The sequence below is a fragment of the Podarcis vaucheri genome, assembly GCF_965113315.1.
Source record: "Podarcis vaucheri genome assembly, chromosome: 12".
NCBI lineage: Eukaryota > Metazoa > Chordata > Lepidosauria > Squamata > Lacertidae > Podarcis > Podarcis vaucheri.
The window spans coordinates 63,205,826-63,230,960 of record NC_138750.1 but is presented as its reverse complement, the minus strand read 5'-3'; the positions used below and the strand labels follow the sequence as shown (position 1 = coordinate 63,230,960).

At 48.1% G+C, this 25,135-nt stretch overlaps 1 protein-coding gene and 1 long non-coding RNA gene across 2 annotated transcripts in view; one reads left to right on the top strand and one right to left on the bottom strand.

The window, feature by feature from the left end:
* The window catches only part of LOC309514815 (uncharacterized protein), a 54,048-nt gene extending 32,426 nt beyond the window's left edge, over window positions 1-21,622 (top strand). Inside the window, exons 13-23 of the mRNA XM_082192152.1 lie at window positions 3,948-4,121; window positions 4,836-4,994; window positions 5,223-5,372; window positions 7,727-7,957; window positions 10,074-10,370; window positions 11,548-11,709; window positions 14,347-14,511; window positions 15,296-15,478; window positions 16,627-16,764; window positions 18,399-18,560; window positions 19,834-21,622. Of these exons, the coding sequence (XP_082048278.1) occupies window positions 3,948-4,121; window positions 4,836-4,994; window positions 5,223-5,372; window positions 7,727-7,957; window positions 10,074-10,370; window positions 11,548-11,709; window positions 14,347-14,511; window positions 15,296-15,478; window positions 16,627-16,764; window positions 18,399-18,560; window positions 19,834-20,801 (2,789 nt within the window). The 3' untranslated portion in view covers window positions 20,802-21,622. The remainder of the gene's footprint in view (window positions 1-3,947; window positions 4,122-4,835; window positions 4,995-5,222; window positions 5,373-7,726; window positions 7,958-10,073; window positions 10,371-11,547; window positions 11,710-14,346; window positions 14,512-15,295; window positions 15,479-16,626; window positions 16,765-18,398; window positions 18,561-19,833) is intronic.
* Window positions 2,692-5,320, bottom strand: LOC309515100. Its single transcript, XR_014212267.1, has 3 exons — window positions 5,185-5,320; window positions 3,675-3,877; window positions 2,692-2,938 (listed from the first exon to the last, which is right to left on the bottom strand). It is a non-coding gene; the product is annotated as an uncharacterized lncRNA (long non-coding RNA).
* Window positions 21,623-25,135: the final 3,513 nt, after the last annotated feature.

Sequence of the window (25,135 nt, the reverse complement as noted above, 5' to 3'; positions counted from 1 at the left end):
TCCCTGCAGAACCACGCAGCAATGCGGCCGCAGAGCAGGGCAGCTCTCAGTGCAACACCCCTCCATCGCTTGCCCTCTGTGGTAAGGGGGCGGGATTTGGTTTGCGCGCTCTCTTTGCGGTCTGGATTTGCCAGGGGAACTACAGCTCCCATCAGCCCCCAACCAACACGGTCACCTTTATTTTGTAAAGGTTATACACCCCTCGGCTGCAAGAAAACCAACCATCTTGAAGCAGTTCACAAAAGAAAAAGAAAAAATGATCCCCGACCCAAATTGACAAGTAATTTCAGATTTTCGGAAAGTTAAATAACAGCAGGCTAAAAACAGATTAGAACTCGTGCCATCTTTCTAAAAAAAAATCTGGACAGGGTTGATTAACAAGAACGTTTCCACCAGTTAAATTGATGGACTATGCCGAAACGGCAAAAAATGACTGGAAGAATCGGAAATCGGGAAGGCCAAAATTTTAATAAGGAATGGGGGAAATTTGTAATTTACCTTAAAAACCATTGTAAACAGTTGAAATCGTTAGTAGGATTGGAATAACACTTGTAGTTTAGTAGTGAATTTTGGATATAACGGAGATGTAAAAGATTTGGATTATTATAAAAGATGCAGGAGGAAACGATTAATAATAGGGCCCACAATGGGGAGGAGGGAAGTCCTGGAGATTCTTTGGGATCTTGTCTTTATGTTGTACGTTTGTGATTGTAAAATTTAAACTTGAAAAACATAATAAATAAATTTACTTATTTTTTTAAAAAGTTTCCACCAGGCGCCGAAAAGAGTGTCGTGAAGGCAGCTTCCTAGATATCAATAGGCAGGGAGTTCCAGAGGTCACGCTACAAACCATCAAGTTTTGGCAAATGTGAAATGGGCTTTTCCGGAGCGCCTGTAACTGCCAGTTCCTCTAACGGAAGCTGCTGAGTGGGTGTTTATGGGGTAAAGGAATCTTCTAGGCAAACTGGTCCCAAGTTATTAAGGTCTTTATAAACCAATAGTATATTTACTAATACGGTGCTGTGGCTGATGGGATTTGTAGTCCAGAACTTGTAGAGGCCGCCAGGTTGGGGAAAGGCACCCCACTCATTTGCTGAGGGTCAGTGATGGTCGTCTGAACAGGGACTGATGGCCGCCTGTTTCCATTTCTTCCGACAGACCCTCTTCCAGAGAGTTTTCTCCCTCGAGGGCCGGAGACCTTCCTTCGTGAATTGCCTGCCAAACACCCTCGCCTGTCTCCAGTGTGCGCCAGCAGCCACCGGGGTCCAGACACAGAATGGCGGAAATCCAAGGCGGGGACATCACGAGAAGGTCAGGGGGCGGCTTGCTCCATCGGTTCGCCATTCCCTCCTTGCGTTTCCTGAGCCTCTCCTAACCGGCAGCCATGAAAAAAAGGCATATTCCACTCTGTGGATCGTTAGGAAAGGGATTGAAAATAGAGCGGCCGATGTCTCAATCTATGGTGCGACCATATTTGAAAACCTGTCTCCGCTCAGAAAGGATATGGAAAGGGGAAGTTTCAGGAAAGGGGTGGCAAAAAGAAAGGGTGCAGCATTTGGACTTTTTAGTTTAGCAGAAAGGCAAGGGAGAGGAGACACAATGGAAGTTTATAAAATTAGGCACAGCCTGGAGAAGTGAAGTGAAGAAGGCACAGCCTGGAGAAGAGCAGACAGAGAAGTGTTTTCTTCCTCTCTCATAAACAATAGAACTTGTGGACGTCCCGTGGAAGATTCGGGACGGGTGAAAGAAGCAGAGTTAAAGTGTGGAACTCCCTGCCACAGGAGGCAGTGACTGCCACCAGCTCAGAGGGCTTCCAAAGAGGATTAGACCAATTCATGGAGGAGGAGAGGGCTCTCAGTGGCTACTAGCCGGAGTGGCCGTTCTCTGTGGCCACAGTTGGACAATGCTTCCAAATACTGGTAGCTGAAAACCATAGGAGAGGAGAGTGTTGCTCTTGTGTTCGAATCCTACTTGCAGATTTCCCGCAGGCATCCGTTTGTTTTTGTTCTTAAATTTCTTCAGAAAATTTTGTGCTTCTTATATTGTAATTTTATGTTGTGAGCCTGCCCTGAGATGTATGGGTGAAAGGCTGAATTGAATAAATAATAACCATCTGGTTGACCACTGTCCAGCAGACTCTTTTGATGTTCTTACTGAGCTTCAGTCCTTCTGGTTTAGGAGCCGGCTTAGTGTTCTCTCCCTCCTTCCCCACCCTCAGGACTCGGCACCCCCTTGCAAGGCCTGGAGAGGTGTCTGAAGGAGGTCCCCACTGGCGCCCACAGCCAGCCCTGTTCGCCGACCATCAGCTCCTCCATCGGCAGCTCCCCAGACAGGCTCCCCCGGCGGACCCCCGCAACCGGGAAGTGGGCGAGGAAGGAGGAAGGTGAGACTCAGCTGCGTGATGTTGTCGGGAGCCGGTGAGGATCGCGGCCCAGATCCACCCGCCAACAACGCCATCGTTTCCCTTGGGCAGGATATTTGATCTCTGTCCTGAGCCAGCTTTGCTTCCTCTCATTTCCGCAGGCATCAGTCAGAACGGCACCCCTCTGCAGGGGCTGGAAAGGTGTCTGAAGGAGCTCCCCCTGAGCTCGCCCAGCCAGCCCTCCTCGCCAGCCGTCAGCAGCTCCCCAGACAGGCTCCACAGGTGGACCCCGGAGGCAGGGAGGTGGATGAGGAGGGAGGAAGGTGAGTGGCGAGCATCAAGGTTGGAGGCCGGACGGAAATCTCCAGCCCGAAATGGCGAAGAATACCTTCCCTGCTGAAACGTTGGGAGCCCCATCAGTTTTGGCATTCTGTCGGCCTCTGAAGACTCAAGCATTCCCCTCATGTCGACTCTCTTTCTTTGATTGCTGTTCTGTTTCATTGGTTCCCAAACTTTTGGGGGGTGGGGCTTTCTCCTTGGTTCCATCAGCTCATCCCCAGCAACTCCTTCCCTGCCCTACAAAGAAAGCATTGTACAGAACAGTGGCTTGCACAGCCCCCACTAAGGGCGACAATAATACATAGAAACGGGATGAATTGCACATTTATTCAGAATCCAATTAAAACAGTTTAGTTTCTTTAATTCAGCAAAATTAAGTGCACTTGATCCAGCAATGCCAGCTTTTTAAAGTCCAATAGTCATTTACATCTCCAGTGCCCCAATACCTCCTAGCGCCCCCTAGGCAATCCCGCCCACCCCAGGGTAAACAACTATATGGCTATTATAAGACATCTGAAGGTAGCCCTGCATAGGGAAGTTTTTTTTTAATAATAATAATAATAATGTTATTATTTGTTCTCCTCCCATTTGACTGGATTGCCCTAGCCACTCTGGTCAGCTTCCAACAAATAGAAAAGCATTATTATTATTATTATTATTATTATTATTATTATTATTATTAATTTATTAAGTTTATATACTGCCCTCTACCCAGAGGTCTCAGGGCACTTCACAGAAAAGATCACAACATATGCAATCAATAAAAACAACAAGCCAGTAACACTCTCTCTCTCCCCCCCCCCCCCATAATAGAACATCAAACATTTAAAACTTCTCTATACGGGGCTGCCTTCAGAAATGATAATAATTTTCAACGTTTGATGTTTTAGGCAACCGCTAGTCTAACTGTTTTAATTGTTCACTGTTTTAATGTACTTGTACATTATATATTTTAATTATGCATGTTTCAAACCTGTTGTTTTCCTGTAATTTTTGATTCCAGGTAGCTGTGTTTCTGCAGTCGGTTTGAGTGTCATTTTGCTGTTGTCCTTTCTTAAGATACTTTCTCTGCCTTGCATGGGGTTGGTCTAGATGACTCTGTGAGTCCCTTCCAACTCCGTGATTCCATGAGTCCTTGACCATTTTGGTGTTTCTTCTTGGAAGGAAAGTTGGTACCTAGATAATAAATTAATACCAGCATGGTACAGTTGTGTAGCCGACAGCTTTGCATGCCCTTTCTCGGTAGGACCTAGCCGGAACAGCACCCCCTTGCAAGGCCTGGAGCGGTGCCTGAGGGAGCTGCCCCAGAACACCCCCAGCCAGCCGTGGTCGCCGGCCGTCAGCTCCTCCATCAGCAGCTCCCCGGACAGGCTGCACAGGTGGACCCCGGAGCCAGGGAGGTGGACCCGGAAGGAGGAAGGTGAGGCGGTAAAAGAACAGAAAGTTCCTTCTTTGTGCAGCGCAGAGTTAAACTGTGGAACTCCCTGCCACAGGAGGCAGAGATGGCCACCGACCTGGATAGCTTTAAAAGAGGGCTGGGCATACGGCATCAGACCAGATGCCAGTGGGAAACCTGCAAGCCGGATCTGAGCAAAAGAGCAACTCCCCCCTTCCTTTGGTTTCCAGCAGCTGGTATTCAGAAGCAATGCTCTCTAAAGAGGTTGAGCAGTAGCCATTGTGGCTGGGAGCCCTCCATAGCCCTCTCTTCCTCCGTGAAATTTCCAATCCCCCTTTAAATCCATTGAAGTTGGTGGCCGATCCATGCCTCCAGTGGGAGGGAGTTCCACAGCTCAACTATGTGCCGATTATGCACGGAGAGATTCACAATATGACAAATTATTACCTTTTCTAAGCGGTGTATGCTAAATAAGCCACACAGAGAATAAAAGATAAGTCATAAAACCAAAAGAATAAATATTTTTTCCTTGTTTTTCTAAATGTGCCCCCCGTCCTGATGCCCCTGTTTCTGTTTCGCATCTGTCGCCCGCTTGGACTTGATCTGCAGTCCCCAAAATAAAAGGTTGCTGTCTTCTCTCCTTTCGCAACTCAAGCACAGCGAAGTTGAGAGAGCGGGTTGTTGGGAGCTGGAGAGTGAACCCAGAAGAATGCCTCTTTCCTTCCTCTCTCGCCATAGGTCTCAGCCGAAACGGCACCCCCTTGCCAATGGTGCTGGAGGGCTACTCAAAGGAGCTCCCTGGCGCCCCGAGCGGCCACTTCTTCCGCTCTGTGGCCAGCAGCTCTTCCGACGGACAAGGGAAATTGGGTGCAGGAGAAAGTCCTGCGAAGGAGGCAGGTAAGACGAGGGCTCAGCTCCTCAGTCATGCCCACCCCAAACGATTTTGCACCATTTATTCCAGATGCAGCTTGCAGGGCCTTTTCCCCCATCGTGATTCCTGCGTTGCAGCGGGTTGGGCTAGATGACCCCTGGGGGTCCCCCTTCCAACTCTGCCATTCTATGATTTTGTGTCTATAACAGATTTTACCTGGTTTTCACCTGCTACTTGCCCTTCTCTTCCTTCAGGGATCCCACCCCTTCAAGGCCTGGAGAAGTGCTTGAAAGAGATCCCCCTGGGTGGGGTTTCTTGCCCAAACGCCGTTCCTGCGGGAAGCGACTTCTCTGCCCAGAAGCCCAGGAGGACGGAGGCGTCTTTGCAGAGGCTGTGGGACAGAGGTAAGGAAAGGAGCAGGGAGGAATCTGCGGGGCTGGGGAGAACATCGGGGAATGTGACGTTAAAAAAATTATATTTTATTTATTATCTTTAGTTTTGTACGTTTCAATCGTTTTACAATCATTTTAACATTTCAAAACTTGACTTCCTTTCCCCTCTTTCTGCGGTTCCTTTACTTTTTGTATTTTCTGCATGTTCCAAATTAATTTACTCACGTGACGTTACGGTGTGGTTTAATTTTTCAGCTTTCATATTCCGAAAAGGAGGGGTGCTAAAAAGTTGTAACATGACTTGGGAATTCATATTAATATAATTCAATATGATTTAGTTTTGCTTGTTGAGTAAAATGTGTGTAAAATTGCATAGAAGCTATTAAAATGATTGCCAAGTAATTGCAGCATTATTATTATTATTATTATTATTAGCATTCTCAGAAAGTAAATCTAAAATTCTTTGGTTTGCCAAAAGCAGTTTATGTGCTTCTCCATCCAGTGTAGACTTACCAAGCTAAATGTGGTCTAATCCCAAAAATAATAGCAGACTTGAATTCCTCACACCCAGAAACATATTTTAAAGGCCCCTCGCTGAACTAAAATGACACACACTTCCATGACACGGTCCTCTATCCATCACCCACCCTAATCTCTCCAGATTTGTTCAGAATAGGATCCAGTCAGTCTTCCATGTGGTCCAGCATCTGGTCGCTCACCTGAGGACAGGATCCTGGACTAGACGGGCCATTGGTCTGATCCAGCACCCAGTCGCTTGTTCCCGCTTGTGATTCCCACCAACTGGTTTTTAGAGGCAGGACATAGCCATTTGTTTAGTAGCCATCAATGGGCACCTTTAAATATCAGAGGAGGAACCACAAGATGTTTTAGGTCAGCGGTCAGCAAACTTTTTCAGCAGGGGGCCGGTCCACTGTCACTCAGACCTTGTGGGGGGTGGATTATAATTTTTTTTTAAAAAAAATGAACGAATTCCTATGCCCCACAAATAACCCAGAGGTGCATTTTAAATAAAAGGGCACATTCTACTCATGTAAAAACACGCTGATTCCCGGACCGTCCGCGAGCCGGATTGAGAAGGCGATTGGGCCGGATCCGGCCCCCGGGCCTTAGTTTGCCTCCCCATGGTTTAGTACAGTGGTGTCCAAACTTTCAAAGAGGGCCAGATTTGATGAAGTGAAGGGCTGTGAGGGCCGACCAAAGCTGTTAACATTTTTTAGGATTGAACCCAAAGTTGTTGAAGTTATTGATTTTACCCCAGGAAATAATCAAATTGATTAGCCCCCCGAAACGGACTTTGGACATGCCTGGTTTAGTAGGAGTACTTTGGTTTGGAGTAGGTTGGGAGATAGGGAGTTTAGATGGAAGTAATAATGGAATGCTGGATGGTAAAATATTCAGGGATTTATGAGATGAAAAATGAACCATGGAAAGAGAAGAAGGGAAGTCACTGATATTGCAAGGATGTTTAAATGAGTATATTAAATTGCAAAACAGAAAACTGAATAAAAATTAAAAAAATTCCTTCCAGTAGCACCTTAAAGACCAACTAAGTTAGTTCTTGGTATGAGCTTTCGTGTGCATGCACACTTCTTCAGATACACTGAAACAGAAGTTGCCAGATCCTTCTATATAGTGAGAAGGTGGGGAGGGGTATTACTCAGAAGGGTGGTGGGAATGGGAGATTGGCAGATAGCTGAGATGAGCCTGTTGACGAACCCTTACGCCAAACCTTACGCCAAAGAATAAACGGACATAAATCTGACATCAAGAATCACAAAACAGAGAAACCAGTAGGAGAACACTTCAATCTCCCAGGACATTCTATACAAGATCTCAAAGTAGCTGTTTTACTACAAAGGAATTTCAGAAATAGACTGGAAAGAGAAGCTGCTGAATTGCAACTCAGAGACATTGGATTCTTATCTCATTATACATGACTAAGCCATCTTTCACCTTCTCACCCCTTGCCTTTTCCTGTAGACCTATTGCAGTCGTTAAGAGTCGTCAACAGGCTCATCTCAGCTATCTGCCAATCTCCCATTCCCACCACCCTTCTGAGTAATACCCCTCCCCACCTTCTCACTATATAGAAGGATCTGGCAACTTCTGTTTCAGTGTATCTGAAGAAGTGTGCATGCACACGAAAGCTCATACCAAGAACTAACTTAGTTGGTCTTTAAGGTGCTACTGGAAGGAATTTTTTTATTTTGACTATGGCAGACCAACACGGCTACCTATCTGTAACTGAATAAAAATTATTTATGAAAAAAAGACAGTACTGAGCTGGACAGGCCAAGGGTCCGACTCTGCTTCCTCCGCTCAAAATGCCTTTTTCTTCCCTCCAGGCGGCGCCACAAACAGCATCCCGCCACGTCCCACGAGCTCCTCTGGCTCCGTGGCAGCAGAGGCCGCGGTGGAAGCTTCTCCCCTCGACCGACTGATGAGTTGCCTGAAGGAGATCCCCATTCAGAGGCCGAGTTACCTGAACACGCCCAGCGTCTCCTCGTCTGCCTCCAGCTGCAGCGAGAGCGAGCGCCAAAGCCCCGGGTGCAGCCTCTGGTGGGACTGCGCTCAAGGTGGGTGACGAAGACGGGGACGGACCCATTCTGAGCAGCGGGGCTGAGGACCAGCGTGGACTCATAAATCAAAATCACATAAGTGTTGGAAATGTAAAGAGAAAAAAGGTTCTTCTTATCATATGTGGTGGTCTTGTAGTAAGGTCAAAGCTTACTGGGAAATGATATATAATGAATTGAAAAGGATGTCCAAAATAACCTTTGTAAAAAAAACACTAGAAGCTTTTCTTTTGGGAATTATAGGGACAGAACTACCTGAATGGTATAGAAATTTATTTATATATGCTACTACAGCAGCAAGAATGCTATTTGCCCCAAAGTGGGAAGAAGCAGATGTCCGAGTAAAGGAGGAAGGGATGCAAAAACTTCTGGAATATGCAGAAATGGCTAAACTTAACCGGAAGAGTAAGAAATCAAGATAACAAACTTTTTATGAAATAATAGAAATGGTTTATTGAATATTTACAAATAAATTGCAAACAGATAAAAACATTGGCAGGATTGTTGTAATGACCTGTAGTTTCATAAGAGTATATAATTAAAGTAGATAAATAAATGAGCAAATTAAATGAATTTGGATATGCACCAGATATTTAAAAAAGAACTTTAAGGAACCTCAGAAAGAGGGGCAAGGAAGTCAATTTTTGAAATGTTAAAATGATTGTTAAATTAATGCAATGTATAAACCTGAAAAGTATAAATAAAATGAGAGAGAGAGAGAACCATCTTGGACTCGGAGAAAAGGCCAGCTTTCATTGCAGGATGCCTCCTGCAGTGAGGCTGCTATTTTAAAATACTTTATTTTAAAAATGATTTATCAGTCCTCAAGTTTAAAAAGTTCAACGCCTCATCAGAGATTTGCAACATCTCCTAGACAATGACAGTTCTCTTTCTCAAGCTCTGGGAGGAAGACCTTTCATCGCCTACAGACGGCCACCCAATCTTAAACAACTCTTCACCCACAATAATACAGCAACCAGACTTAACACAGACACTGGCACCAGAGCCTGCAATAAACCCAGATGCCAACTTTGCTGCCACATACACCCAGACAACACCATTACCGGCCCCAACAGCATGAAACATACCATCTCAGGCCTATTTAATTGCTCATCTTCCAACATTGTGTCTGCCATCAAATGCCAACAGTGTCCTTCAGCTCTCTATATTGGACAAACAGGCCAAACCTTACGCCAAAGAATAAACGGACATAAATCTGACATCAAGAATCACAAAACAGAGAAACCAGTAGGAGAACACTTCAACCTCCCAGGACATTCTATACAAGATTTCAATGTAGCTGTCTTATTACAAAAGAATTTCAGAAATAGACTTGAAAGAGAAGTTGCTGTATTACAACTCACCACTAAACTGAAAACTATGGAGAGACCTGGTCTGAACAGCGATATTGGATTCTTATCCCATTATACAGGCTAAAACTATACTTGGTCATCTGCATACTGACCCTTTTAAAACCTTTTTTTTCTTTTTCTTGTGGGACCAACTGTCATTAATGGTCACTAACAGACTTACCATGCCCATTAGCCAATCACCCATTCCCTCCCCTCCCTCTCATTGTATATGAGGGTCTGGTGACTTCCGTTTCAGTGTATCTGAAGAAGTGTGCATGCGTACGAAAGCATATACCTAAAACTACTCGATGGGTCTCTAAGGTGCTACATCAGGGGTCAGCAACCTTTTTCAGCCGGGGGCCGGTCCACCGTCTCTCAGATCATGTGGGGGGCCGGACTATATTTTGAAAAAAAAAATAAATGAACAAATTCCTATGCCCCAAAAATAACCCAGAGATGAATTTTAAATAAAAGGACAAATTCTACGCATGTAAAAACATGCTGATTCCCGTCCGCGGGCTGGAATGAGGCGGCGATTGGGCTGCATCCGGCCCCCGGGACTTAGGTTGCCTACCCCTGTGCTACATTATAATTTTTAAATTCTTTTGGAAGGATTCTTTTAAAGACTTTCTGAGATCCTATAACTTTTTTGAAGACTTGATTCTTTTAAGGGAATTTTTAGGTTTTTAAGAAGAGTCTTTTCAACTATCTTTTTAAAGAATTGTTTTAATTTATTTCAGTCAGCGTGTTTTGATTCTTCCTAGACACAGGATCGGAGATGGAAGGGACTTTGCGGCAGAAGGGGACACAGTCCAGGCTGCAGAGCGCGTTGCTTTCTCCCGAGAAGGAAAGTGGGTTTCCTTCCGCCCGAGAACCAGAGCTTGTCACCATGGGCAGCCGAGCGCCGTCGGCCTCCCCTCTCGGTGGCCTGGAGAGATGCTTAGACAGCATCGCCATGAGCCAGCCTCTCCCCTCCAACATCCCACCTGGCGATGCCAAGAGTCCGGGCGACGTGGTACCCAGGAGATCCCGGCAAGGGGTAGTTGGATCACATCCCACAAGTAAGTGAGGCTGTGGGTAGCCTTTTATGGCGGTGGGTTTGACCCGGGACCGGGATCTTGCCATTAATCAATTAATTAGTGTGCTGTTCATCCTCTATCAATCTCAGTGGGGTTCTCAACATAAAAATACAAGATAAACCCAAAATGTATCCAAACCAATAACCAACCCCCACCCCACAAATATATTTGCAAGGACATGGCCTGGTTTAAAGAGGAACATTTTTGCCTGGCACCTAAAGGTGTATAATGAAAGCACCAGGCAAACTTCCCTGGGGAGAGTATTCCAGAGACAGGGAGCCACTGCAGAGAAGGCCCTGTTCTTGTGTTGCCTCTCTCCTGACCTCTCGTGGAGGAGGCACATGAAGAAGGGCCTCAGAAGATGATCTCAGGGTCTGGGAAAGAGGCGGTCCTTAAGGTGTTGCGGTCCTGAGCCCTTTAAGGCTTTATAGGTCAAAACCAGCACTTTGAATTGGGCCCGGAAACTAATCTGTAGCCAGTTCATTTGGACCAGGATCGGTGTTATATGCTCAAACCGTCTTGCTCTGCTGAGCAACCTGGCTGCTGAATTCTGCACCAGCTGAAGTTTCCGAACCGTCTTCAGAGGCAGCCCTAGGTAGAACGCATTGCAGTAATCTAACCTTGAGGATACCAGAGCATAGACAACAGTAGTTAGGCTCTCCCTGTCCAGATAGGGGCACAGCTGGGCCACCAGCCAAAGCTGATGGAAGGCACTCTGGGCCACTGAGGCCACCTGAGCCTCGAGCGACAGCAAAGGATCCAGGAGGATCTCCAGGCTATGAATCTGCTCCTTCAGAGGAAGTGTTACCCCATCCAGAGCAGGCGACCTCCCAGCCATCTGGACTAGGGAACCTCTCACTAACAGGGTCTCTGTCCTATCTGGATTGAGCTTCAGTTCTTGGGGGTTTGGGTCAAGGAGGGAGAGAACTCAAAGATGGCTACTTTTCCCTGGTCTCCCAGGTCCTAGTCCAGCACTCTGATGGTGCATCGAAGCCCCCCCCTTCCCCCCAATTTCACAAGATTTATATACCGCTTTACTGTTACGAAACCTCAAAGCTGTTTGCAAAAAGAATAAAATGATAAAAAAAAATCAGTTAAAACACATACACACAGGCAGGAATCCATTCCTGGGCTTGATGAGAATGCGCAACTTTTGCAGCTCCTCCAGCAGATGACAACCTCTCCCACGACCCACAGATTGGTCTGAAAGATCCAGCGGCAGCCAGTACCCCCAGTCCTCCCAGCACACCAGCCCAGGACTCCTTTGGTGGGACGCCTGAGAGGAACGTGGAAGGCCGTGTTCAGCATCCCCAGGCAGAAGGTGAGAGAGCAGCACAATCTGAAATAGTACTTATCATAACTGAAAACAATGAAAACAGAGCAGTGCAGTAAATCATAGAGCTGCAGGAATCACAGCTGAAGCATCCCTGAGAGGTGGCCATCCAGCCTCTGCTGAAAAGGAGGGGGAGTCCATCACCTCACAAGGGAGACCGTTCCATTGACCAACAGTTCTTGTCACCAGAAGATTCTTAGAATCATAGAATCCTAGAGTTGGAAGAGACCACAAGGGCCATCGAGTCCAACCCCCTGCCAAGCAGGAAACACCATCAGAGCACTCCTGACATATGGTTGTCAAGCCTCTGCTTAAAGACCTCCAAAGTAGGAGACTCCACCACACTCCTTGGCAGCAAATTCCACCGTCCAACAGCTCTTACTGTCAGGAAGTTCTTCCTAATGTTTAGGTGGAATCTTCTTTCTTGTCGTTTGGATCCATTGCTCCCTGTCCGCTTCTCTGGAGCAGCAGAAAACAACCTTTCTCCCTCCTCTATGTGACATCCTTTTCTATATTTGAACATGGCTATCATATCACCCCTTAACCTCCTCTTCTCCAGGCTAAACATGCCCAGCTCCCTTAGCCGTTCCTCACAAGGCATCGTTTCCAGGCCTTTGACCATTTTGGTTGCCCTCCTCTGGACACGTTCCAGTTTGTCAGTGTCCTTCTTGAACTGTGGTGCCCAAAACTGGACACAGTACTCCAGGTGAGGTCTGACCAGAGCACTATTACTTCCCTTGATCTAGATGCTATACTCCTATTGATGCAGCCCAGAATTGCATTGGCTTTTTTAGCTGCCGCGTCACACTGCTGGCTCATGTCAAGTTTGTGGGGTTTAGTTGGAATCTTCTTTTTTTGCCAGTTGAATCCATTGGTTTGGGTCCCACACTTTGGAGCAAGAGAAAACAAGCTTGTTCCTTCCTCCATGCGACGGCCCTTCAGATATTCGAAGATGGTTGGCATCCATCTCTCTCGGGAGACAATGGAGCAGTGAAGTCAAATAGTAACATATATTATCCACATATGTATACAATCTGTTTTAACTGTTCTTAATTTAAAATGGTTTTATTCCGATGGAAAACAAGCGAGGTCCCAACTAAAGAAGAATGGCAACTCAAGCTGATGGAATACGCGCAGCTTGCGAACTTAACATATAGAATAAAAGAACAAGAAGCACATACGTTTAGAGAAGATTGGGAAATGTTTATGGGGGAAATCGTGTACACTTGAAAATACTGGCAGCATTAAGATAAATTCAACAGTGTAAATAAGTTTTGATGGATGGAATAATGGATTACTGAATGGTTTAGTTTATGTAAAATATGCAGGGATTTATGATATGCAAAATGAACCATGGAAAGAGAGGAAGGGAAGTTTTTGATATTTTAAGGATGCTTAAATGAATAATTTTTTAAAGGATATTTTAAGGATGCTTAAATGAATAAATGTAAAACAGAAAATTTGATAAAAAAATTATCTATATATGTGTGTGTGTGTGTGTGTGTAAAAACTATAAATGGTTTTATCCCTCCCCCTGGGACCTGCTGGTGAAAAGCAGGTCATACATTTAATGATAATGTAATAACGGGAATGTTGAAACACACAAGTCTCTGCATCCACACAGACTCCATATTCCAAAGCAGGCCGGACCTTGCAATACCCAAGAGAGCCTTGGTCAGTTCTGCATCTCAGCTGCCTCCCTCGGTCAGGGCTGGTCCACCCATCAGCCTGGCAGCAAACCTGGCAAGGAAAGAGGGGCCAGTCTTCATGTACCTTTGCAGGGTTCTGTGCCTGCTGGGTACCTGGGTCACTTCCATCCGCCTCAGTCTCCAGCTTCCCCACAGAGGCTGCCATAGGGCAGAGGAGGCAGCAGCAGAAGTGGGACTGGCAGGCATCAAACACCGTGCTTCTTGCCGCCTTTAACCAATTGCAATTCCTGGGGGATGCCATTTTCTGATTTGCCTTAGGTGCATAGCTGTCAACCGTCCCTTATTTGGCAGGAAAGTCCCTTATCCCAGTGTCGTGTCCCGCTGCTGTCCCTTATTGATGATGTCCCTTAAATTTCCCGGGTTTCAAAGGAAGCAACTCCTCTCCCTCCCTCCCTCCCTGCCGGTCAGGGAGGAGGGAGTCTCCAACTGTGTTTCTTGGCTGCGTTTCTCACCCAATAAGGAGTCTAAGAGCGACTGGGGGGTGGAGCTTGCATGCCTTGTGCCGATCAAATCGGCCGCATTGCCTGGGGACTCGCCTTTGCTCAGCGCTTCCCAGTGGAGAGGTGATGGTGGTTTTCCTTGCTGCATCCCCTTTGCTGGGTTGCTGCGCTGTGGGAACCACTGCTTGAGGCTTCGTTTGGCTTCTGGCTGGGCTTTCTGCCTTTGGCTCGGAGGGGCTCAGAAGTCGAACATACCTGTGCCCCTTGGAAAATCCCTTATTTTGGCTGCTGATCCCTTATTTTCGAGGCTGCTGGTCCCTTATTTTCAAATCTGTAAATTGACAGCTATGCTTAGGCGGCAAAATGTCTTGCGCTGGCCCTTCCCTCATCTCCAGATCGGCAGAGGGTGGAGAGAGGGACATTCTGCCGCCAAGATGCTCAAATGTGACTCTCCCCCCCTGTTTTTGCTCCTGCAGCTGCGAGGAAACGGACACCGAGCGGCTCCTGCCTCCAAGGCCTGGCGAATCTCCTGGCTGAAAGGCCCGCCAACCCTCCTTGTCGCTTCCGGCCGCTCCCCAGCAAGGCCCCGGGCAGCTCAGAGCAAAGGGAAGCGCAGGCGAGCGTCTCTTCAGCCGAGGAAGGTGAGGGTCTCTGCTGGAGCGTCCTGGCGCCAGAGGCCAGGGCAGGTTTTGTAAGCTTCCAAAATGGCACATCCAAGTTGACATGTTTAATCGGAGAGAAGTCATGGTCAAGACTGGAAATATATAGACTTTCTTGCGTGAACGAGAGAATGAACTTGTGATATTTGGTTTTGAGGACTGAATATAATGCTGGTCTATAGAAAGTGGACTTGTTGTTGGACTGGATTTTTATATATAGCTGACAGATGAAGAAATCAGAAGTTCTCTTTTTCCTGTTTGTTTTCTTCTTTCCTCCTTTATCCTTTCTCTATCTTCTTATCTCTTTCTTTCCTTTTCTGGCCTGTGCTTTTATTTGGATTAGCTTTTTCGCTCTGACATTGATTTTTGTATTCCTTCTTCCAAATTTTCACTCGAAAAACATTTTGTTTGACGGTCTATTGTGGTCTATATTTTGAATTTGATATATCGGGGGGCACCAAAATCTTCAGGTGCCCCTCTAAAGGTCTTCATCCAGCCCTGGGCAGAGCATAGTGATGCCAGCTAGCAGCCCTGAAAGCCTCCTCTGCTCCTGCCATAAGATTTGCGGTCATCACAGCTGGGGAAAAGATCTGTCCACAGGCCACGTGGGAAAGCCGGATTCTGGAGAAGGATGCTAGGGAAGAAAGTGGCATGCACTGAAATAATTTGCCGCTCAGGAGCTGCTGGCCTTCAGTAACAAAGGCCCTCGGATTCACTGAATTTTGGGACCCGCCTTATAATGGTTTTTTTGCCTTTCTCTGCGCAGAAGGGGCGAGTGAGAGCAGCCCTCTCCAGGGCCTGCTCAGGTGCCTGAAGGAGATCACTGCCCGGGGCCCCAGTCCCTGCAGCCCGTCGTCCAGCAATTCCCCGGCCAGAAGCACGCGGGGAGAACCGAGGTGCAGACGTGCCAAGGGAGAGGAGGCGGAGGCCAGGAGGGCAGCCCAGGAAGGTGAGCCTCCGGGGTTGCACCTCTGCCAAGGCAGTGGCAAAGGCAGGCAATGGTGGTGGAGGAGGCAGGTGGTGTCACCTGTCCTGTGCATTCTGGGTAGGGCAGGTGTACACTTAAACCAGTGGTTACTAACATGGCCCCAGTAGGTGCCGTGGCACCCTGGGCATCTCCCGCTGGTGCCCAGAAAGCCCCCTGAGCACCTACATCACCCCTTTATTTGTGAAGGGCTGAGGAAAGTGCATAGAGGTGAAGGAGGAAATGGGGAAGAGAGATATCCTTTTCCACATTCGGTTTTTTTCTCTGTGTGGTTTTCAAGGCACAGATTCTATCGGATCCAACTTTGACTCAGATCCCTTGAAAAAGCAAAGTTTGTGTGATGATGGTGATGATGATGATGATGATAATAATAATATTTATTTATTTATACATACATACATACATACATACATACCCCACCCATCTGGCTGAGTTTCCCCAGCCACTCTGGGCAGCTCCCAACAGAACATTAAAAACACGCTAAAAGATCAAACATTAAAAACTTCCCTAAACAGGGCTGCCTAGATGTCTTCAAGAAGTCATAGAGTTATTTATTTCCTTGGCATCTGATGGGAGGGCGCCACCACCGAGAAGGCCCTCTGCCTGGTTCCCTGTAACCTCACTTCTCGCAGGGAGGGAACCGCCAGAAGGCCCTCGGCGCTGGACCTCAGTGTCTGGGCTGAATGATGGAGGTGGAGACGCTCCTTCAGGTATACTGGGCTGAGGCCGTTTAGGGCTTTCAAGGTCAGCACCAACGCTTTGAATTGTGCTTGGAAACATATTGGGAGCCAATGTATGTCTTTAAGCACCGGTGTTATGTTTTCCTTCCTTCCTTCCTTCCTTCCTTCCTTCCTTCCTTCCTTCCTTCTCTCTTTCTTTGTATTTCTTTCTCTCTCTGACTCTGTCTCTCTCTCTCTCTGTGGTGTGGGGAGGGGTCAATCCCTGGCAGGAGGGACAGAAATAACCATGTGCCGTTGACACACACTAAAAACCCATACATGCCCATAGGTCAAAAAAGGTTGGCAACCCCCTGATTTAAATCAATGATAGGCCGCTGCCAAAACAGATCTTGGGGTGCAAAAAAGTCTGAGCCCAATATTCTCCCCCCGCAGAGCTTCCAACAGGGCAGAGGAGCCGCCTGAAGGAAAGGGCGATGGGCAGCGACGGCCCGGCCACCACGCCCTTGAGCAGTCCGCAGAGAGAGGCTGGGCACAGGAGCCCGACCCCCGAGGCTGGCGGGGGGCACCGAGGTGAGTCCGCACGGCCTCTGGCAAAGCAGGAGGGGCGCAGCAGCCGCAGAGACTTAAAATCCTCTGAGATCCCCTGCAGGATCAGGCCAGTGGTTCCAGAGTCCCGTTCTCACAGGGGCCAACTGGATCTGAGGCCAAGAGCACACTCTCCCCTTCTGCGTAGTATTCTGGGGCATAACGGTCATTGTTTCCCTTTTTATAAGGGAAATTTCCTTATTCCGAATAGGATTCCTCGCAAGAAAAGGGAAGAGTTGACAGCTATGTTCTGGAGTTCAGAAGCATTGCTGCCTCTGACCGTGGAGCTGGCAGCCATCGATAGCGTTCTCCTCCTTAAATTTATCCAGTCCTCTTTTATTTTATTTTTTAAATAATTTTTTTAATTCGGTTTTATAATTTACATTTCTATTCAAACAGTAGTCCTAATCATAAACATATAGAATTCCCTGAATCCTTAGCCTTCCCTCCACCCCTCCAGGGGTTCCATTGTCAATCTTTTTCAACTGCATCATATAATATTCTCCATTTTTTCTTAGAATTCCATACACTGAAACAGAGGTAGGTTAGGCTGAGAGTGAGCGACGTCACTCAGTGAGCTTCATGGCCAAGCATGGGGATTTGATTTTTTTTGCCAATGGTTTCTTCTATTATTATTTTTTAATTAACAAATTTACCAAATTTTTAACAAACTCATAACAAATCGAGCAAATTTAATACAACCCCCGCCCCAGAAATCAACTTCCCGCCAACTTCTTAGATGTTTCCATAATTAACCCTTATTGTTGCTTATATTTCATAGTTGTCTCTAATTCACATTCCATTTTTTCCTTTCACCCTAATCCATCAGCTGTTCATTTGTTAATTCCTGCTCGTACATTAGTTAACATTTCCAATATTATCAAGTGAGGATTACGCATCCATTTATCATACCACATTAATTAATTAATTGTTATGTCTGAAATGAAACTTTCTTTTCCCTCCAACTACGTATATAAAAGCCCAGTAATCCCATCTCTGTAGTTGTGGGGTCTCTCTCTCTGGTCCTAGACCCGCACTCATTTCCTATGATTCCCCCTCTCCCCAGCTGTGGGGTATTGATTTACTAGATGGGAGATATGCACATGTGTAAACATTGCCTTGTGTAACCTGCCAGCCCATTACACTGGAAATTAATGCCTCGAAACAGACAGACATTATTATTTGGCAGTTAAAACTTCACTATGCGGAACGTTATTTCAGCACTGCTGTCTCTCTTTTTGTAATTTTTTTATTTGATTTAAAAGATATATAAAACAATGTAAGATCCGAATATCAAGATTACTCTGAATCTCCTGACTTCCCCCCGTCCCTTCCATGGGTCCTTATGATAACATTTACAACTGCATATCAAAATTTATTTTTTTAAAAATCCTTCTAAATGATCCATACTTTCCGTTACTTTCCAAGTGTTTCCTCTGATTACGTCCAACTTGTGCCTCCACTTTCTGATGGGTTCTCCGTTAGGGGGCGCCTACGCTTACTTCTGAGTAGACATGAATGAGCTTGCACTGCAAGTCGCTTGCGGATCTTAGGGAAGCAAATACATGCAGGTGCAGCAGGAAGACCCTTCAGCTCACGCCGGCCCGTGTTCTTTGCAGGATCCGCCCCCTCAAGCGCTCTGGCCTGGGGCAGCTGCCCCAAGCGGAACGGGCGGCATTTCTGCCTCTCCAGCGGGAGATCCGCTGCGCTCAAGTTCGGTGCTCAGAGGCCGAGCCATTCCAGCTCCCCCAAGAGTGGGGCGAAAAGGTCGCTGGGCGCAGGTGAGTCCCCAAAGGGCAGCCGTGAATCGGGAAGCATGAGAAGCTGCAACCTTTGTAGCCTGGGCAGATATCGCAGTCCTGTCGATCATTTCTCAGTTGTGCCTGCTGGTAGGATATTGCCCATCCTGGATGGAAAAGCAAGGAGGACTGGCTGAGGTTGACGGGAACTGTAAATTAAAAAATCTGGGGGTTCGGGATATATGCATAGTGTGCACACATAGTTAGGTCAGGAGACGAGCAAGCAACTTCTGTTTATTTCATTCTTCAATAATAATAATAATAAAATTTATTTACACCCAGCCCTCCCCAGCCAAGACCGGGCTCAGGGCGGCTAACAACCAATAATAAAAATGCTGCTTAAAATACAACTTAAAAACAAGATTAAAATACAACATTAAAACATTAAAATGCAGGCTCATCACAGGAGGAGAAAGGAAAAAAGAAAGAGGGGGAGGGAATCAAATTGATTCCAAGCCAAAGGCCAGGCGGAACAACTCTTGTCTTACAGGCCCTGCAGAAAGAAATCAGATCCCGCAGGGCCCTGGTCTCACGAGGCAGAGCGTTCCACCAGGCCGGAGCCATCACTGAAAAGGCCCTGGCTCTGGTTGAGGCTAATCTGACTTCTTTAGGGCCCGGGACCTCTAGGGTGTTGCTATTTATGGACCTTGAGGCTCTCCGCGGGGCAGACCGGGAGAGGCGGTCCCGTAGGTATGAGAGTCCTGGGCCGTGATTTTTATGGATTTTTATATTATCCTTCATCAAAAGATAGTTGAAACCAGCAAAACAATAGCACCCCTATCCAAGTAGTATTATTTATGAATCACTTCCTGTAAACCAGTGTTTCCTAAACTTGACCCTCCAGCTTTCTGGACTACAGCTCCCATCATCCTAGCTAACAGGACCAGTGGTCAGGAATGATGGGAGTTGTAGTCCCAAAACAGCCAGAGACCCAAGTTTGGAAAATGCTGCTGCAAATCATCTTGAAGCGACCAGACAGTGAAAATATCAGCAATGCACACTGTTATGTATATTCCGCATATAAAAGCATCCCTGATCTAAAACATCACAAGATGTTGAGCAGAATTTCCAGAAGCCTCGGCACTTGGGCTGAAGAAGACGGGTTAAGTGCGCCACTTGGGCTGAAGAAGACGGGTTCTGGATGCATATTTCACAATTGGGGTTACACCCAACCACACCAGAACATAGCGGAGGAAAAGATCTAGGAAGAAGAAACTGAGGGCCGTTTCTTACATGCTTTTTTTAAATCCTCCAGTTGCAGCACAGGGAGACCAAACTCCAGGGACCTCGTCCTACAGCTGCAAACTGCAAGGCGATGCCGAGTCAGGAAATCTGCGCAAGAAAAGGTGTCTCAGTGTCGACCCGAATCCGGTCCTCTGCACCTGGGGGAACGGGAAGGCTCAGGAACGCTGCCCTGAGGTTGAAGACGGCATGGATCCGGCGCTGTCGAAGAAGCTGGACCGCCTTTCTGCGGACATGAGCGCCGTCTGCCGGGACGTCTCCCGCCTGCAGAGCCACGTGGACCGCTTGGAGCAGGATGCCCGGGGCTGGGTCCTGGAGCTGGCGGCGCTGCGCATGGAGAACCACAGCCTGAGCGAGTGCGTGCGGCGCATGGAGGGGCGCTTCCGCGCTCTGGAGAACCGCTCCCGCCGCAACAACCTGCGCGTCCTCGGCCTGCCGGAGGGGAGCGAAGGCAGTGACCCGGTCGCCTTCTTGCAGAAGACTCTGCCCCCCCTGCTGGGCCTGCCCCTGGAAGCCCCACCCCTGGAGATCGAGAGCGCCCGCCGGGTGCAAGGGGGCGCGTCCTGGGACCCCAGCGGCAGGCCCCGGCCCCTGGTGCTCCAGCTCCTGCGCTCGGGAGACAGGGCGGCCATTTTGCAGGCGGCCCGCGGGAGGCCCCTCAGCTACTCCGGCGCGCAGATCACCATCTTGCCGGACTCCTGCTCCTTGCTTTCACAACGCAGGAGGGTTCCCTTTGGGACGTTCCGGAGGACCCGGTGGGCGGCGGACCTCTGCTTTGGCTCCCGGCACCCCTCCTGCTGCTATGCCTGGGCACCGGGCCTGCGGGAGCCTCTGGCCGGCTCGGGGGCCCTGAGGGGCGAGAGAGAAAGCCGGCTTACCAGAGGGGTGGGGAACTGGGGCACGGAAACCTCACCCGGCCCGGGGCATCGTGGGGGGTGCCACTCCACAGGGAGCTGCGAGCCACACGATGACAACCCCTGACGCAGTTCTTGGCAGAGGGTGGCAACGGTTGGCTTGCTCCTCCTGCCCTTTGCTCTGGGTGGGCCCTGTCCTCAGGCGGCGGACGCTGCAGGGGCAGGCGGCAAACTATTGGTGGCCGTGCATCTTGCCCTTCACCCCTCCAGCTGGTCAGGCTCGGCTGCCAGCCCAGTTGGCTGCTGTGGGCGCCATTTTGCCTCCGGGGTCCTTCCCCACATTCCTGCCCCTGCTTCTTCGTCATTTCTCCGGAGCTGCTTGGCAAAATCTTTTGGACGCCAATCATGCTTAGGTCTGTCGTCTTGAGGGTGCCCCGTTGTGGTTTCTCAGGCTGAGAATGCCCCCCCTAAATACGCCATCCATCCAAGTTACAACAGCCCAGAGACTGGGGTTTGGGGGGGCACCCCCTTGCCGTGGGGGCCAAGCTCTCTTCCTCTTAAGGCTCAGTGAAGCCCTTTCTTTGTGTTTATATTCAAGACCTTTTGGTCTGGGCAGGCCTCGGCTGGCTGGCAACAATTCAGGGTCAACGTGTGTTTTTAAAACGTGTTGCTTTTATATTTTTCAAAGAACCAATATTTTATATGGGTATTTGGCTTCTAGGTGTGGTTGTTAACATGCCCGCCCAGAGCCTTTGTGGAGAGGGTTGGCTATAAATATGAATATTAAAGAAATGAACTTGAACAATAAAGAAATGAAGTTGGGGAAATAGCTGTGCCTCTTGGAAGGGTTATTTTCGAGGGCGTGCGCAGCTTCTCGGTGGCTCGTAGGTGTTTGTTTGATTGTTGAAATGTTTTATTTATTTTCATCATTAAAAATTAACATGCAAACAGTTTGTGCAACCATTTTGTGAGATTCTCTGAATGAAAATTGTGGAGAATGTCCTGATAGGTAGCTTTAAGTTCTGTTTTAAGGAGCCATGTAGAGGATGGGGGGGCAGTCACAAGGCTCATAGGTGTTTTGGGTCAGGTGTGGGGAACCTTTGGCCCTCCAGATGTTTCTGAACTACAACTCCCATCAGGCCTGGCAAATGGGGATAATGGGAGCTGTAGTTCAGCAACATCTGGAGGGCCAAAGGTTCCCCCCACAGAGAACTTCTCTTCCTGGGCGTTCCACTTGATTTCAGCTGAGAACTAATTCCAGGGGACTGAAGCAGCAACACTAGAAGCCCGATTTCTAGTAGCACCATAGAATTTTAGAGTTGGAAGGGACCTCAAGGGTCATCTATCCCAACCCCCTGCAATGCAGGGACCCCACCTAAACGAAGGGCATGAGCTGCCCTCAGCTGTGCCCTCTCCGAACAGCGCAGTTGATGGGCACCGATAGAGGAAATGAGCAGTGACTCCGGTAGAGGCGTCAACCTTTTTGCCTGATTCTTCTGCCTCAAACATCAGCTTCCTGTTACAGCAAGCAAAACCAAAAGACAATAAAAAACCCCTCACATGGGCAGAGTTGCTCCCCGATCCCCAGCCCTGGAGTTTTGACAGCCCCTCTTTGCTTACTGAATCTCTGCATCCTGTCTGAAGTTTGTTTAAAGTGCAGGACGATTGCCAAGGAAAATGTGTTGGCAGCCAGTCCCAGGATCTTCTCCGCAGGCACCCAGTTCCCCCAAGTGGAACTAAAGTGGTCTTCAGCCTCAAGTGCCATGAGGTAATAGGAGCAGACACAGACACACACAGCCCTGCTGTGCCAGGCAATTTCCTGGCTTGGACACATCATTGGAGAGGCGTTTTGGACACCCTTGTCTTCCCCTGAAGCAGTCCTGCAAACCGGAGATCACCTCCATGGTGCTGTTTGTGGGGGGAAACGGAACCCCATAATTTCCAGCTCCACCAGGCAAAGATCACCCCAACAGATGATTGGGCTACGCCATATTGATGGATACAAATGACAAAGAGTTCTTCAGAAAAACCTTTCTGCTTCATCTTAGGCCACATTCACACCATATGTTTAAAGTTCTAGGATACACCTTTAAATGGTCATAAGAGCATAAGGATCAGGGCTGCAATAACAGCAAAAAAAAGAATGGCAAGGCAAATTATTTAGTTATATTGAATTGGCTGAATTGACAGAGTCTATTGGGGGTCAGCCCAAGCAAAAATTCTAAAAAGAATGGGGAAAATATAGAGAATACCTTAAAAAGCAGTGCCCTCAAATTAATACCTGGACTTGTTTCGATTAACTTCTGCAAAACAGATTACGGCGTAAAAGTTAAAAACAGAAAAAAGGGATAAGAAAGAAAATGGAAATGGTTTACCAAAAATACAAATAGAACCGTGCTGAGGATGAAGGAAGTCAATTGGAAGAAAAGAAGAACTGAAATGTGGTATATACATATTGTTTATTATTCGTTTTGTAGAAGTTTCTGTATATTACTTTGATAATTGTTTTTTCATTTTCATTTTTTTGTTTTTCTTTATTTTTATTATTTTTATGTTTAGTATGAGTGTGTGCGTTTGTGTTGTAAAATAAAATTTAATAAACAATTATATATACATATATATAAAAAGAACATAAGGATCAGGCCAATGGCTCACCCAGTCCATCTTCCTGTCCTCAGAATGACCAACCAGATACCTGTAGGAAACACACAAGCAGGATTCGAACGCAGAGCCCTCCCCCTTCCTACAGTTTCCAGCATATGGGAATCAGAAGCATCGCTGTCTCTGACTCGGGAGGCTGAGCAGAGCCAACAGGGCTAGGGTCCATCCGTAGCTCTCTCCTCTGCCATGAATGGCTTCCCCCGAAGAATTGGGGGTTCTGAGAGGGGTTGTGAAACCCCCATTCCCTTCCCAGAGTTGGGAGTTGACTGTTTGTGAGCAAAGCAGGATCTGGACAGGAGCGTCAGGCCGAATGAGCACAGCCACTCAGCTCTGGCAGGCCTTGCCCCCGTGAAGCAGCTGCTGAGATTGGAGGACCCTGCCACCACACAGGGAAAACTGCGCCTGCTTGTGCCAACCTCTCCTCTGCCCTGTTCATGCCTCTCCTAGTTCTGGGAGACAAGGCAGGAGGAGAGCTTGTCACAGCAGCAGGAGGAGACACCCGTGACTCTGCACCAGCCAGACCCATCTCTGCCTCTTGGTCTCCCGCCCCTCCTGCTTCAGCTTCTGCTTCTAATTCTGGACTTCTCTCTGCCACGGACTCTCCCCGCTCACTAAGCCCTGTTGCCTTTTCAGCTTCCGATACCTCCTCCTCTCCCTATGACCACTCTTCATCATCCCACCACCAATCCCTGGACTCCGAGCCTTCTCCCCCGGGGGGGTTCCCCAGCTGGTTCCTCCCCCCATTCCTCTGTGTCCAACCAGGCCATGGCACCCGGTATATACTTTGATTGGCAGCAGCTGAGAAAGGGTCATCCTTCTCACCTGCCAGCTGAGACTCTTTTTCTCCAGGTAAGCTGGGAACTGATCCTGGGACCCATATTAAGGAATATGGGAATCTTCCTTATACCGAGTCAGATACCACCAGTCCCCCAAGCTAACTATTGTCTACACTGACAGGCAACAGCTCTCCAGGATTTCAGACATGAGCCTTTCCCAACCCTACTGGGAGATTCCAGCAGGATTTGAACCTGCAGATACTCTACCCTCGAGCTACAGCTGAAGAGAGATGGCGCTTCTCTGCTGCCCTTGACAGGTCACCCCTGTTTCTGAGTTTCCCAAGAGGCCTGTGCAGACACAGGGGTGGCCATGTTTTTCTGGATGTAGTTACAAAGCTGCTGGAACATTTGACTCTACCAAAGATCTCATTCGGGGCACTGATTCTTAGAGGTTGGCTCTGCAAAGTCTGGACTGCTCTCTGCCACAGACTCCTCCCGCTCACTAAACCCTGTTGCCTCTTCAGATTCCAACACCTCCTCCTCCGTCTTCTCCCTCTGACCACCCATCATCATCCCACCACCCCTCCCTGGGCTCTGAGCTTTCTTCCCTGGGGGGGGGGTTTTCCCATCCCTCTGCATCCATGTCAGGTGTGCGTGCAGGAGCCAGGCCCTGTGACCAGGACTGGGGCCTTCCTAAGTTTGTTCTGAAGAGGCAAGGCACGGCCGCACAGGTGAGGCCGATTGGTAACTCACAGCACCTGGTGGCAAGAGCTGGGAAGGGATATAAGGTCAGCATCTTCCCTTCAGCTCTTTGCCACAGCAACACAGTCCCTGCCTTGCTGCAGTTGACTCCTTGATCCTCGGACCCCTGACTTCGTGACTCCTTGCTTCTTGATCCTCGGTCCCCTGCCTTCGTGACTCCTTGATCCTTGGACCCCTGACTTCGTGACTCCTTGCTTCTTGATCCTTGGACGCCTGCCTTCATGACTCCTTGATCCTTGATCCTTGGACCCCTGACTTCGTG